The 13,186-nt window shown below is 66.3% G+C and overlaps 2 protein-coding genes across 2 annotated transcripts; one reads left to right on the top strand and one right to left on the bottom strand.

The window, feature by feature from the left end:
* The first annotated feature begins 1,102 nt into the window (after positions 1-1,102).
* LRCH4 (leucine rich repeats and calponin homology domain containing 4) lies at positions 1,103-8,639 on the top strand. The gene is made up of 16 exons (XM_072848602.1): positions 1,103-1,382; positions 3,694-3,838; positions 3,926-4,052; positions 4,156-4,261; positions 4,353-4,489; positions 4,572-4,657; positions 4,749-4,845; positions 4,942-4,999; positions 5,104-5,183; positions 5,288-5,344; positions 5,441-5,556; positions 6,758-6,808; positions 6,945-6,996; positions 7,478-7,615; positions 7,713-7,790; positions 8,526-8,639. Exons 1-16 carry the CDS (start codon positions 1,175-1,177, stop codon positions 8,637-8,639), a joined length of 1,650 nt encoding a protein of 549 aa, XP_072704703.1. The 5' UTR covers positions 1,103-1,174.
* A 935-nt stretch (positions 8,640-9,574) lies between these two features.
* Positions 9,575-12,950, bottom strand: AGFG2 (ArfGAP with FG repeats 2). Its single transcript, XM_072848601.1, has 12 exons — positions 12,659-12,950; positions 12,004-12,097; positions 11,798-11,913; positions 11,614-11,710; positions 11,398-11,530; positions 11,029-11,142; positions 10,522-10,610; positions 10,356-10,407; positions 10,212-10,289; positions 10,064-10,123; positions 9,909-9,961; positions 9,575-9,797 (listed from the first exon to the last, which is right to left on the bottom strand). Exons 1-12 carry the CDS (start codon positions 12,901-12,903, stop codon positions 9,735-9,737), a joined length of 1,194 nt encoding a protein of 397 aa, XP_072704702.1. The 5' UTR covers positions 12,904-12,950; the 3' UTR covers positions 9,575-9,734.
* Between the last annotated feature and the right edge of the window lie 236 nt (positions 12,951-13,186).

Raw genomic sequence — 13,186 nt, 5'->3', positions numbered from 1 at the left:
GTGGCGAGAAGCCTGGTGGCCCATGGGGGGAAGAGGGGCCCCGGGCTGGGGGCTGCTGGGCCTCGGGGCAGGTCCCATGTGCGCCATGTTGAAGCTCGGCCTGGCCGCCAGCAGAGCCCGCCTTCTTCTCACATCGGTCTTCGCCAGCATAGGTCGGGACAGCTGTCAGTCTCCTTCCCCTGAGGTGATGCTGTCTCCGATTGGCCGCCTGGACTGTCACTCTGCCACTCTTTGGGGCCCGCCCTCCCCTGAGGTGATGCTACCTCTGATTGGCTGACAAGTGGGTAGGCTGCCCAGGTGCAGTTCACCTGAGGCGATGCTCTCACTGATTGGCCTCCTGGACTGTCACTCTGCCACTGTTTGGGGCCCGCCCTCCCCTGAGGTGATGTTGCCTCTGATTGGCTGCCAGGTAGTCAGATAGCTGTGCTGCAGTGCCCGCCTTTCACCTGAGGTATTGACCTCTGATTGGCTGCCTGGGCTGTCACTCTGCCCTGGTGTGGGACCAGCCCCCCCCCGAGGTGATCTCGCTCTGATTGGCTGCCTGGGATTTCGCCTCCCTTGCTCCTTCCATGGGTCAGACAGCTTGTCAATCATCCGTGTGCCGCTCTCCTGCCAGGCGTGATTGGCGGAGCCGGCATGCCCCGCCCCCCCACTTTGCCCAGCTTTACCCTTACCACTTTTCCTGCAGGCCTCGAAGCTTGATTGGTTGGATACATATCAATCACGTGCCTTGCTCCCGCCTCCTCAAATGCGATTGGCTGTCCGGGGTCCTCTGACTCCCCACAGACTTCTGGGCTGGCGTCGCCAGGCGACTAGCTCCGCCCTCTCGCTCTGCATTGGTGGTAATTTGTAACGCTCCTTTCCCTCCTTTCCAGTCTCTACGCTGGGATTGGCTGCAGCCGGGCAGCAAACCCGCCCCTGCTCGAAGACGATTGGTTTTTACTCCTACCCATCAAAGAATAAACATCACTTCCGCTTTTTCACCCTCGGCCACGCCCCCTCCATCTCCTCCCTCTCCCATTGGCCATCTCCCCGCGCCCCTCCCGCTCTGATTGGCCGCTGCGCTGGCCCCGCCCCCGCAGGGGTCCGCCTCCCCGCGCGGCAGCGGCCGGGGGCTCAGTCGAGCAGCGGCGCCCGCGGCGAGCGGAGCTCTCCCGCCGCCGGGGCCCCCGCGATGGCGGCGGGCGAGGCGGGAACCATGGCGGCGGAACTGCTGCTGCCGCCACCGTTGCCGCCATCGCCGCCACCCGGAGGAGCCGGTACGGAACGAGCCCTGGAAGAAGCGGCGGCCTCCGGTACCCTTAGCCTGGCCGGCCGCCGCCTCCGCGCCTTCCCGGTAGCTGCGGCGCGGCGGTGGGACCTCAGCGACACCACACAGGCCGGTGAGACCACGCCCCCTCCTTCCTTAGCCACGCCCCATGGGGCATCCCTGCCCACGCCCCTCCTGGGGGTCCCGTATCCCCCCCACCCTCCCCGGCCGGTAGCGGCCCCGCAGCCCCCCCTTCCCGGGGGTCCCCGGTGCCTCTTGCCCCCCCCTCCCGGGCCTTCCCTCTGCCCCCGGGGGTGCTGGGCCTGGTTATCCCCCTCCACAATCGCAGCCCCCTCCTATTCCCAGGGGTCCCCGGTGCCTCCTCTGCCCACCCCCCCGGGTTGGGCCTGCCTCCCTCCCTCCCCGTTCTCGGAGGTCCCCGGTGCCTCCTGCCCCCCAGGCCGGGCCCAGCTTCCCCCCTCCCCACCGCAGCCCTCCCAGCCTCCTCAGGCAGGTGTACGGGGGGGGGCCCAGGGGTCTCCCCCACCCATTGGCCCCTCTGGGGCCCTTGGCCTCTGTGCTGAATCCGGCCCTTTGGAGGGGGCCAGGAGCCCTAAATCCCCCCCTCTTTCCACGGGGGTAGCCTGGGGTTCCCCCCCGAGGGGGGACCGGCGCGTTCCCCCCGCCCTGACGCCTCCCCGGAAGCCAAAGGTTTGCGGAACGCGCCGGGAGGCCGGAGTCCGGATAAACAAGGTGCCAGGGCGGGAAGAGCCGGCACGCCTGGTCTGGGCGGTCCTGTCTGCCTCAGTTTCCCCCCCTCGTAGCATAGAAGAGGGGGGGTCACCAGCTTGGTGTGTCCCCCCCTTTCTTCAAGGGAGGGGGTAGGGAGCCGCCCCGCGGCTCTCGCTTCCCCTTTGGCTTCACCTTCCGGGAGGGTTGGGGTGCCATCAGTCACCCCTCAAAACAGCCCCAAAAAGGGGGGCTCAAGGCTTGACACTCCCCCCCACACCCCCCGATTTCAACCCCTTCTCAGGGGAGCGGGGTGGGGGTGCCCCTCGTTACCGGCTCGTTAACATCCAGGAGGTCCCTGTCCCCTGCTCTGTTAGGGACACTCTGGGGTCACCCTGGGGGGCGTTGGCTCTGCCCCATGGGGACCCCAAAGCACCCGGTGTGTGTTTTGCTGACACCCCTCCCCCGCCCCTAGCACTGGGGAGGGAGCAGGGGAGAACAAGGTGTCCCTCGTCCCTGGTGGCATCTGTCCCCAAGGGTTTATGGTGTCCATCTCTGGTGGCATCTGGTCTCTGTCCCCAGTGGTTTGTGGTGTCCTTGTCCCTGGTGGCATCCAGTCCCTGAGGGTCCCTGTCCCCATCCCTGACTGTCCTTGTTTCCGATGGTCCCTTGTCCCCATCCTTGACAGTCCCCTGTCCCCAAAGGTCCCCATCCCTGGCAGTCCCTGTCCTCGTCCCTGAGGGTCCCTTGTCCCCATCGGTCCCTGTCCCTTGTCCCCAGTGGTCTCTGTCCCTGATGGTCCCCGTTCTTGAGGGTCTCTTGTCCCTGTTGCTCCCCATTACTGACTGTCCCCAGTCCTCATGGTCCTTGTCCCTGTCCCTAAAGGTCCCCATTCCTGATGATCTCTGTCACCCACCCCTGAGGATTGCCTGTCCCCATCCCCGAGGGTCCCTGTCCCCATCAGTCCCCTGTCCCTGAGGGTCCCCTGTTCCTGTCAGTCCCCATCCCTAAACAGTCTCTGTCCCCATCAGTGCCCCATCCCTGAGGGTCCCTGTCCCCATCCCCTGTCCCTGAAGGTCCCCAACGCCATCACTCCCCATCCCTGATGGTCTCTGTCCCTGAGAGTCCCCATCCTTGAGGGTCCCTGGTCCCCGTCCCCCATCCCCATCAGTCCTTGTCCCTGAGGGTCCCCTGTCCCCATCAGCCTTCATCCTTGAGCGTCCCTGGTCCCCATTCCTAAACAGTCTCTGTCCCCTGTCCCCATCAGTCCCCTGTCCCCATCCTTGAGGGTCCCCGATCCCTGATGGCCCCCATCCCCTGTCCCTGAGGCTCCCTGGTCCCCATCAGTCCCCTGTCCCCACCCTTGAGGGTCCCCCATCCCTGAGGGTCCCTGTCCCTGAAGGTCCCCATCCCCATCAGTCCCCATCCCCTGTCCCTGAGGCTCGCTGGTCCCCACCCCCTGTCCCCATCAGTCCCCCACCCTTGAGGGTCCCTGTCCCCACCCTTGGGGGTCCCTGTCCCCCCCCTTGTGGGTCCCCCATCCCTGACGGTCTCGGTCCCCCATCCCCGAGGGTCCCTGTCCCTGAAGGTCCCCATCCCTGATGGTCTCTGTCCCTGAGGCTCCCTGGTCCCCATAGGGTCCCCGTCCCCCCCCTTGAGGGTCCCCCATCCCTGACGCTCTCTGTCCCCGTCCCCACGCGTCCCCGTCCCCGCAGACCTCTCCCGCAACCGCTTTGGGGAGGTGCCGGAGGCCGCCTGCCGCCTGGTCTCCCTGGAGGGGCTCAGCCTCTACCACAACTGCCTGCGCAGCGTCTCCCCGGCCATCGCCAACCTCCAGGCCCTCGCCCACCTCGATCTCAGGTACTGCCCTTCCCCGGGGGGGCGGGGGGAGGTCCGGCAGCACTCCCTCGCGCTGCCGGTTAACCCCTGCCCGCTCCCTGCCTGCAGTCGCAACCAGCTCACCTCGCTGCCCGCCTGCCTCTGCCTCCTGCCCCTCCGCGTCCTCAACGCCAGCAACAACCGCCTGGCGCAGCTCCCCGAAAACATCGGGGCGCTCGGCGCCCTGCGGCAGCTGGTGAGCAGAAAGGGGGGGGGAGGGTGATAACACCCAGGATCCCCCTTTTTTTGTCACCGATCCCCCTGTTGTCACCTCGTTTCGTTAACCCCCCCCTCCCCAGGATGTCAGTTGTAACGAGCTGCGGGCGCTGCCAGCCGGCGTGGGGCAGCTGAAGTCGCTGCGGGATCTCAACCTCCGCCGCAACCAGCTGACTGTGCTGCCAGCAGGTGGGTGGAGGGGTTCAGGGGGGGTCCCCCCACTTTTGGGGGATCCCTACTGACACCCCCCCCTCCCCGTGTCCCTGTCTCGTCCCCCCAGAGCTGTCGGAGCTGCCCCTCGTCCGTCTCGACTTCTCCTGCAACCGGGTGGTCGCCATTCCCCGCTGCTACCGGCGGCTCCGGCATCTCCAAATCATCCTGGCCGATAACAACCCCCTCCAGTCGCCCCCTGCCCAGGTCGGGGGGGGTCAGGGGGGTGTGGGGGACCCCCAGGACCCTCCAAAACCCCATCTGACCCCCCCCCGACTCCCCCCCCCAGGTCTGTCTGAAGGGCAAAGTCCACATCTTCAAGTACCTCCACCTCGAAGCCGAGGCTGCCACCGCCACCCGGCCCCCCCCGACATGGTAAAAGGGGGGGTCTCAAAGAGGGGGGGGCCCCAAATTCCCTCCCCCCCTGTTTTTTGGGGTCCCTTCACCCCTGTTTTTTACCCCACAGCCTCACGGATGAGCTTTGCCCCCTCCGGCAGCGCGGGGGGTTGGACTCTGGCTTCAACAGCGTCGACAGCGGCAGCAAGCGGTGGTCCGGCAACGAGGTGGGTTTTGGGGTGGGGTGGGGGTCTTGGGGTGCAGTGGGGGGGTTGGGGTGCACCCCTAAATCCCCCCTTGTGTCCCCTCTTCCACCATTTCAGTCCACGGATGAGTTTTCGGAGCTGCCCCGGCAGCCCAGGGAGAAGCGCAGCGGGGCAGGTGAGCGGGGTGGGGACCCCGTCACCCCTTGGGGACCCCCGTCCCCCCACCCCGGGGGCGACTGTCACCCCCGGGGGACCCACTGTCACCCCCCACCTCCACAGCTGGTGACAGCGACCCCGAGCAGGTTGACTTCATCGAGGGCAGCCTCACCGGGGAGGAGGAGGAGGAGACCCCGCTTGAGGTGACAGCATTGTCCCCACCCACCCCTGGAACCCCCCCTCAAATTTTGGGGGGGCCCCCCCAAGTCTGGGACCTCCCCAAACCCCCTTTACTCCCCCCCCCCAGGAGCAGCAGGGCTCGTCCCCAAGAGGTGACACCCCGGAGAAGGTGGCTGGTGGCAAGTGAGTGTTGGGGGACATGGGGGGGGTTGGGGGGGTCAGGGGGGTTTTGGGGTGTCCCCACTGACCCCCCCCACCCCCCCCACGGTGGGCCCTGTTCCCTCCCCGGGGGAGGGGGCCGGGAGGGCGGCGGCGCCCCGAGAGCCTCCAGCTCTGGCAGGAGAGGGAGAGGAGGCAGCAGGCGAGGAAGAACCAGGGGCTGGAGCGGAGGGACAGGTACGGGACGGGGGTGGGATGAGGGGATTAGAGATCGGGATTGGGATTGGGGGTGGGATTAGGGATTAGAGATCGGGATTGGGATTAGGGGTGGGATTAGAGATCGGGATTGGGATTGGGGGTGGGATTAGAGATGGGGATTGGGATTGGGGGTGGGATGAGGGGATTAGAGATCGGGATTGGGATTGGGGGTGGGATGAGGGGATTAGAGATCGGCATTGGGATTAGGGAGTGGGATTAGAGATCGGGATTGGGATTGGGGGTGGGATTAGAGATCGGGATTGGGATTGGGGGTGGGATGAGGGGATTAGAGATTGGGATTGGGGGTGGGATTAGGGGATTAGAGATGGGGATTGGGATTGGGGTGGGATTAGGGATTAGAGATCGGGATTGGGATTAGGGGTGGGATGAGGGGATTAGAGATCGGGATTGGGATTGGGGTGGGATGAGGGATTAGAGATCGGGATTGGGATTAGGGGTGGGATTAGGGGATTAGAGATGGGGATTGGGATTAGGGGTGGGATTAGGGATTAGAGATCGGGATTGGGATTAGGGGATTAGAGATCGGGATTGGGATTGGGGTGGGATTATGGGGTGGGATTAGGAGATTAGAGATTGGGATTAGGGGGTGGGATTAGGGGATTAGAGATCGGGATTGGGATTAGGGGTTGGGGACAGGGATGAGGAATGGGGTTGGGGACGGGGGTGTGGGAATGGGGACTGGGATTGGAGAATGGGGAGGGGATTAGGGATCGGGATGGGGATTGGGATTATGGGTTGGGGAATGGGGTTGGGGACATGGGGAGAGGCATTCGGTTCGAGCGTCGGGGATGGGGATTAGGGGATTAGGGATTGGTCTGGGGATTGGGATTAGGGATGGGGTTGGGGACATGCGGACAGGGTTGGGGACTGGGATTGGAGGGTTGGGGATGGCGATTGGGATTAGGGATTGGGATTAGGGGATTGGGGATTGGGATTGGGGATTGGGATTAGGGGCTGGGGACATGGGGACAAGGGAGTGGGATTGGGAGAATGGGACTGGGGACAGGGATGGAGACGGGGATTGGGGGCAGGGGGATTGGGGGTGGGGCACGGCCTGGGGAGAGGGCCGGGTTTGGGATTAGGGGGATTGGGATTAGGGACGAGGGGCTGGGACCGGGGACGTGGCCGGGGGGGGTGGCTGCCACCTTCCCCCCTCCAGCTTCCTGCGAGCGGCTGCCAGAGCCACCCCCGCCCCGGCTGCTCACACCCAGTAAGTGTCCCTTGTCCCCAACCCTGTCCCTGTCGTCCCCCCCCACCGCCGGGGACCCCCCCCACCGCCGGGGACCCCCCACCGCCGGGGACCCCTGGTGACACCGGGGTGGGGGGCCACTCTCCCCCCCCCGCAGCACCCAGTCGGAGCCCGGCGCCTTCCCGCAGCGACAACCGAGGACGACGCCAGTGAGTATGGGGCGACCTCGTTAGGCTCGATGCCAATTAGCGAGGGTGTTAATTACACCCTCCCCCCGCCTCGGTGCCATTCCAGGGCCCAGACGAAGCCCCCGGCCCCCCAGCCCCCCGGCTCCTCGCCCCGCGCCGCCCCCAAACCCACCAGCTTCCTCTTCCGCTCTTCCTCCTCCTCCTCCTCCTGCGGCGCTGCCACCAAACCCGGTAGGACGTGTCCCCTCCTTGTCATCGCGTGTGCCCCCGCCCCCTGTGACCCCCCTCACCCTGTGACACCCCCGCCTCAAATTTCTTCCCCGCAGCCCCCACCCCACAGCACCCCCCGGACCCCGACGAGAGGGAGCTGATCGCTGAGATGCGGCAGGTAGCGATGAGGGGGGATCCCTCCGTCTCCCTTAAAAAATTTTTTTTGGGGGGTTTAGGGGCTCTGTACCCCCCTAAATTTTATTTTTGGGGGGGGGTCTCCCCCCTTTCTCAGAGCATCGGGTCGCTGCTGCAGCTGCGGCTGCCGGAGGAGCTGGGGGAGGCGCAGAGCGACGGGGAGCTGCTCTGCCGCCTGGCCAACCGCCTGCGCCCCCGCCTCGTCCCCTTCATCCACGTCCCCTCGCCCGCCGCCGTGAGTGAGACACCCCCCCTCCCCCCCCCCAAAAACAAAACCCAAACCCACCCCCCAACCCCCTGACCCCCTTTGGAATTCTTTGCCCCCCTCCCAGCCCAAGCTGAGCTCTGCCAACAGCCGCAGGAACGTGGAGAGCTTCCTGGAGGCTTGCCGGCGCCTGGGGGTCCCCGAGGTACCGTTTTTGGGGGGGTTTTGTGTTGGGGGGGGGTCCTGCGCCCGCTGTGCTGACGTGGGACCCCCTGCCCCCCGCCCAGGTGAAGCCGCCCCTCCCCGGCGTCCCCCCCCCGGGCTCCTCGCTGGCTTCGCCCTCTTCTACGGCCTCGTCATGGCGTTGCTTTACACGGCTTATCGCGCTCTCTTCGGCTGCTGAGGGACGGGGCGGGGGGTCCCCCAAATTGGGCGGGGCCCCCAACCCCGGGGGAGCCCTCTGAGCCCCCCAAACCCAGGGGGCCCCTCCTGCCTGCCTTACCCCCCCCCCCTTCCTCCTTGTGCCTTAACGTTGGGGAAACTGAGGCAGGGATGGGGGTGGGGGGGGCTGAACCCCCTTTCCCTCCCGCGGGGGGTGATACCCCCCCTTTAATTATTATTATAATTAATTATTATAATGAATTATTATTAGAATTAATTATTATAATTATTATTCTAATTATGGAGATCTCTCCCTAAATTATATTTGATATCTATGTCTCTATAGGTGCTGTGTGAATATTGGGGGGCGCGGGGGTGTCACTAGTTGGGGGCTAAAAACTTTGGGGGGGCTCTGCCTCCCCCCCGCCGCTGCGCAGCTCTTTGTCCGTTTTTGCCCTTTCTGCGCCCAAAGGGGACGCCGCGTCCCCCTCCCTCCGCTATGCTGTGTGCCCCCTGTGTCCCACCCCCCTTAATTATTCCCCCCTAATTATCCCCCCAGGCCGCCATTTGCCAGCCCCAGCACGTGCTGGAGGAGGAGAGCCTGGGCCGGCTGGCCCGCACCGTGCGGGGGCTGGTGGGGGTCGCCCCCGCGGGACCCCCCCAGCACCCCTAATTCTCCCCCCACCCCCCCATGAGCCTCAACAAGGCCCCGCCCCCAGCATGGTCTCAGCTTTTGTCATTTGGGGGGGGTGAAGCCGAGCTGGTGCCGCCATTTTGGTTGAGGGCAGGTGGCTTTGGGCCCTGTGTGGGTGGGGGGGGGGGTGGGGTGGTGAGGCTGTGGCCACCATCTTGGTTGAGGGCAGGCAGGTGCCCTTGCTCCTGGTACAGAACATGGAGGTGAGGCCTTGGCCGCCATTTTGGCTGAGGGCAGGCATCGTTGCCCCCTGTATGGAACATAGAGGTGAAGCTCTGGTGGCCATCTTGGTTAAGGGCACCCAGCCACCATTACCCCCAGTGTGTGATCTGGTGGTGAGGCCTCGGCCACCATCTTGGTTGAGGGCAGACAGCCATTATCCTCAGTATGGGACATAGAGGTGAGGCCCTGGTGGCCATTTTGGCTGAGGGCAGACGCCCTTATTCCCACTACAGAACATGGAGCTGAGGCTGTGGTGGCCATCTTGGTTAAGGGCAGGGAGGCACTTTTGCTCCCACTGTGGAACATGGAGGTGAGGCATTGGCCGCCATCTTGGCTGAGGGCATGAAGCCATTACTCTGTGTGAAAGCTGGTGGCTCTAGTGGCCATCTTGTTTGAGGGCAGCCAGCCACCATTACCCCCAATGTGGGATATGGTAGTGAGGCCCTGGCCGCCATCTTGGCTGAGGGCAAGAAGGCAGTGAGTAACATAGGGAGAAAGGGGATGTGAGGCCCCAAGCAGCCATCTTTACATATGGCAGCCACGTACAGGTGCGTACAGCGAGTAAAGGACACGGCAGCAGCCATCTTTACTGAGGGCAAACTTCCTCGAGCTCCTACCCAGGGTGCAGGGGATGGGGGGAGGATTTGGAGGGGGGGGGTTTGAGAAAGATGCCAAGACCGGAGCAGTTTCTATAGAATATATATATTAGATATCGCGATATATCTCTCAAAAAAATAAAACCTGGTCCTGCAAGGAAGGGGGTGGGGGGCACCCGGACGCCTGGGTCCCCTCTGCAATCCGGGGGGGGGGGCGGGGGTGGTGGTCTGGTCCCCCCCCAGGCAGCGGCGGCAGCTATAGGAAGGGGTTGGTGGTCGGGTTCTTGATGCCGAAGGGGGCTGCTGGGGCCGGGACCGTCTGGGTAGGGGAAAAGGGAGGGTCAGGGGCAAAAAAGGGGTCAGGCCCCCCATATTGCCCCCTCCCCATCTTGCCCCCCTCCCCCTTTCCCTCCCCGAGCCCCCTCCTCACCACGAAGGGGTTGGTGGAGGCTTTGGCAACGCTGAACCCACCGAAGGGTGAACCTGGGGGGATAAAAGGGGAGAGGAGTGGTGTCAGTGGGGGGGGGGGGGGGGGGGGCACAGCGTGCCCCAATATTTGATACCCCCCCCTCAGGGTACCCTTACCATCAGCCTGGAAAGGGCTGGGGAAGCTCCCAGGAACTGGGGGGGCGGCGAAACCAGCACCTATGGAGGGGAGAGAGACAGAGGGAATTGGGGGGCCCCCCAGATTCCCATCCCAGTCTGGGGAGCGCGGGGGGGGGGTGTCACTCACCGGCAGCGGGGCCGTTGCTCTGGAAGGGGTTGGTGGAGGGTTGGGGGGCAGCGGGGGCCACGAAGGGGTTGGTGTAGCCTGGGGGAGCACAGCCGTCACCCTGGGGTCCCCCGCATGGTGGGGGAGGGAATGACCCCAACTTACCCCCGTAGGGTGGCGGGGGCAGCGCCGGGGGGTCCGCAGGGTCCCGAAGAGGCTGTGGGGGGATGGGGGGCTGAGCTGGGGGGGGTTGGGGGGCAGCTTCTGCCCCCCACCTCCCCCCCCCCAGTCCAACTGGGGGGTTAATTATGGGGGGGGCCACATACATTACCTGGCAGAGGCTCCGCCCCCTGAGGGTGGTAGAGCGGTGGCCCCGCCCCGTGCAGCAGCGCCCCCTGTGGTTGGGAGGGCGAAACGTGGCTGTGGGGGGACCCTGGCCCCCTCCGGGTACCCCCAGCGTGATGGGGGACCCCAAACCCCTCCCCTTAGTTTTGGGTCCCAGGGGCCCCCAAATCCTTCCCCATTAACCCCCGGGGTACCATGGGGTGATGGGGGACCCCAGACCCCTTCCCCAGGACCCCCAGGGTGATGGGGGGGGACCCCAGCAGACCCCTCCCCATTAATCCCGGGGGGTCTCAGGGGCCCCCAAATCCTTCCCCGTTAGCCCCAGACATACTATGGTGGGATGGGGGGAGCCCAGACCCCTCCCCATTAATCCTGGGGGGTCCCAGGGGGACCACAGGGCAATGGGGGACCCCAACCCCCTCCCCAGTACCTCACAAGGGTTAGGGAGACCCCAACTTCCCCCCCCCCATTAATCCGGGGGGTCCCAGGGTACCTGTGGGTGCGGGCGGGGCATGGAAGGGGGGCGCAGCCCCCCCAAATGTGGGTGCTCCCGAGCTGGCTCCGAAGGCATCAAAATTGGGGAAGGCAGCGCGGGGTTGGGCCGGGCCTGGGGGGTGTAGGGGGGGCCCGGGTCACCCCCACAGCCCCCCCCTGCGCTCTATGGCCAGTGCAGCCCCAGCTGGGCCCCTCCGTGGCCACTCTGGCATGTCACTTCCTTCCCCTGGACCAGCACTCGCTGGTCAGCAGTCTTCCCAGATCCTCTCTAGCCCCATACTCTATGGTAAGCCCCCCTCCCCCCCGCCCCAACCACTCAGCCCCCCTTCTCCATGGTCAGGACCCTCCCAGGGCCCCCCCAGCTCACCGGGGAAGCCCGGGAAGGCGGCGAAGGTGGGTGCCGGTTGGGGGGCAGCGAAGGGATCCCCCCCGATGTCGGCCAACAGGTCGGTGCTGGCTTTCCGGGCCGGCTGGGGTGGGCGGCGGGGGACCGGGCGGGGCTGGGGGGGGGGGCACAATGGGTGTCAGGGAGTGCCTCCCCCTGCCCCAGCCTCCCCCCGCCCCCCCATTGGCACCGTCTCACCTGCAGCAGCGTCCCCGCGTCCCCCAGGAGCGGCTGGGTGGGCGCCGGCTCCGCTGCGGCGCTTTGGGGGGGTTTAACTTGTTCCGGCGCCACGTACCTGCCGGGGAGGGGGAGCGAGATATTTATTAGGGGGACGCCCACCCTGTGCTGCCCCCCCCCCCCCAACCGTGACCCCACTTCGTACCATCGCTTTTTCTCGTACTTCTCCTGCAGAAACTCCTTCACCTTCTGGGGGTCACGGGAATCGGGGAGCAGCGAGGTTCGGGAGTCGAAGGTGCTGAGCCACACCCGCCGGCAGGCCTGGGGGGGGGGATCGGGGGGTGGGGGACGGGCATGGGGACACCGGTGGGGTGGGAGGGAGGGTGGCCCCTCCCCAGGTCCCCCACTGACCTCGTTGCCGTGGGCCTGCAGGAAGAGCACCTCGGCTTCGGTGAAGGTGGTCATGGAAATGGACTTGACGCGGTGCGGGGGGTTCAAACCCCGCCTGCGGGAGGGATTTGGGGGGTCAGTGCCCCCCGTTCCCCGGGGAACCCCCGAAAAAGGGCTTTTTTTCCCCAAAAAAATTCCTTACTAAAAGGCTCCATGGACATGGCTATGGCTGGGCCACGCCCCCGCCCAGGAAGCCCCGCCCCCGTGCTGCGTGCAGCCAATCAGCGACTGCTGCTCTGCAGCTCGGTTTGTTGCACCTGGTGTGGCCCCGCCCCCGGCCCCGCCCACAGCGTCCCGAAGCAGCCGGCCCCACCCCCTCAGTACGCCAGAGCAGCCAGCCCCGCCCCACCCCCATCCTGGCCCCGCCCCACTCGCAGAGCCCCGCGCGCCTAGCCCCGCCCCACCTTTCTGTCCCCGCCCTGCCCGTCGGAGCAGCCAGCTCTGCCCCGCCCCTCTGGCCACGCCTCCCCGCTTGCGGCCCCGCCCCACTCCCAGCGCCTCCGGAGCACCTGGCCCCGCCCCGCCGCTCTGGCCACGCCCCAGCCCCACCCACAGCTCCCGGACTACCTGTCCCCGCCCCAGCGTTCCGGCCCCGCCCCGGCCCCGCCCCGCTCACAGCGCCCCGGAGCAGCCGGTGCAGACGAGGCTGCCCACGGTGATGTCCACGTAGGTGACGCCGCGCTGGCCGCACTCGAAGCAGAGCCGGTTGGCGGGGGAAGCGCTCACCAACTCCCTCACCCGTCGGCACCAAACCTCAGCTTCCGCATCCCGGGACGCGCTTCCCTTCCTCACCCCGGGGCCTCCACCGGGTCCCGTTCCCGGCCCGGGGCCGCCGCCGCCGCCGCCGCCGGCCGCCGCCATCCTCCCTCCCGTACCCGGCAGCGGCGGCGTGCAGCGCGCATGCGCAAAGCCACGCCCCCAACTCCCCTCCACGGCGCCGCGCAGGCGCCTTAAGCGCTGAGTGCCTGCGCATGCGCGCACGCCCCCCCCCCCCGCCAAAGCCCCGCCCCCCGCACGTGCCCGACGCCGGCCGTCGCGCGCCCAACGGTTTTTCCCGCCCCTCAGCGCCGCTTCCCGCCCCCGGTAAGTGCCTCAGCGGGGAGCTCCTCCTTTTGGGTCGTTTTCACACAAATTCACTACTTCC

Source organism: Ciconia boyciana, chromosome 32 (genome assembly GCF_034638445.1).
Source record: "Ciconia boyciana chromosome 32, ASM3463844v1, whole genome shotgun sequence".
Taxonomy (NCBI): Eukaryota; Metazoa; Chordata; class Aves; order Ciconiiformes; family Ciconiidae; genus Ciconia; species Ciconia boyciana.
Note: the sequence above shows the minus strand (reverse complement) of the source record. Positions and strands in the feature narration are given on the sequence as shown.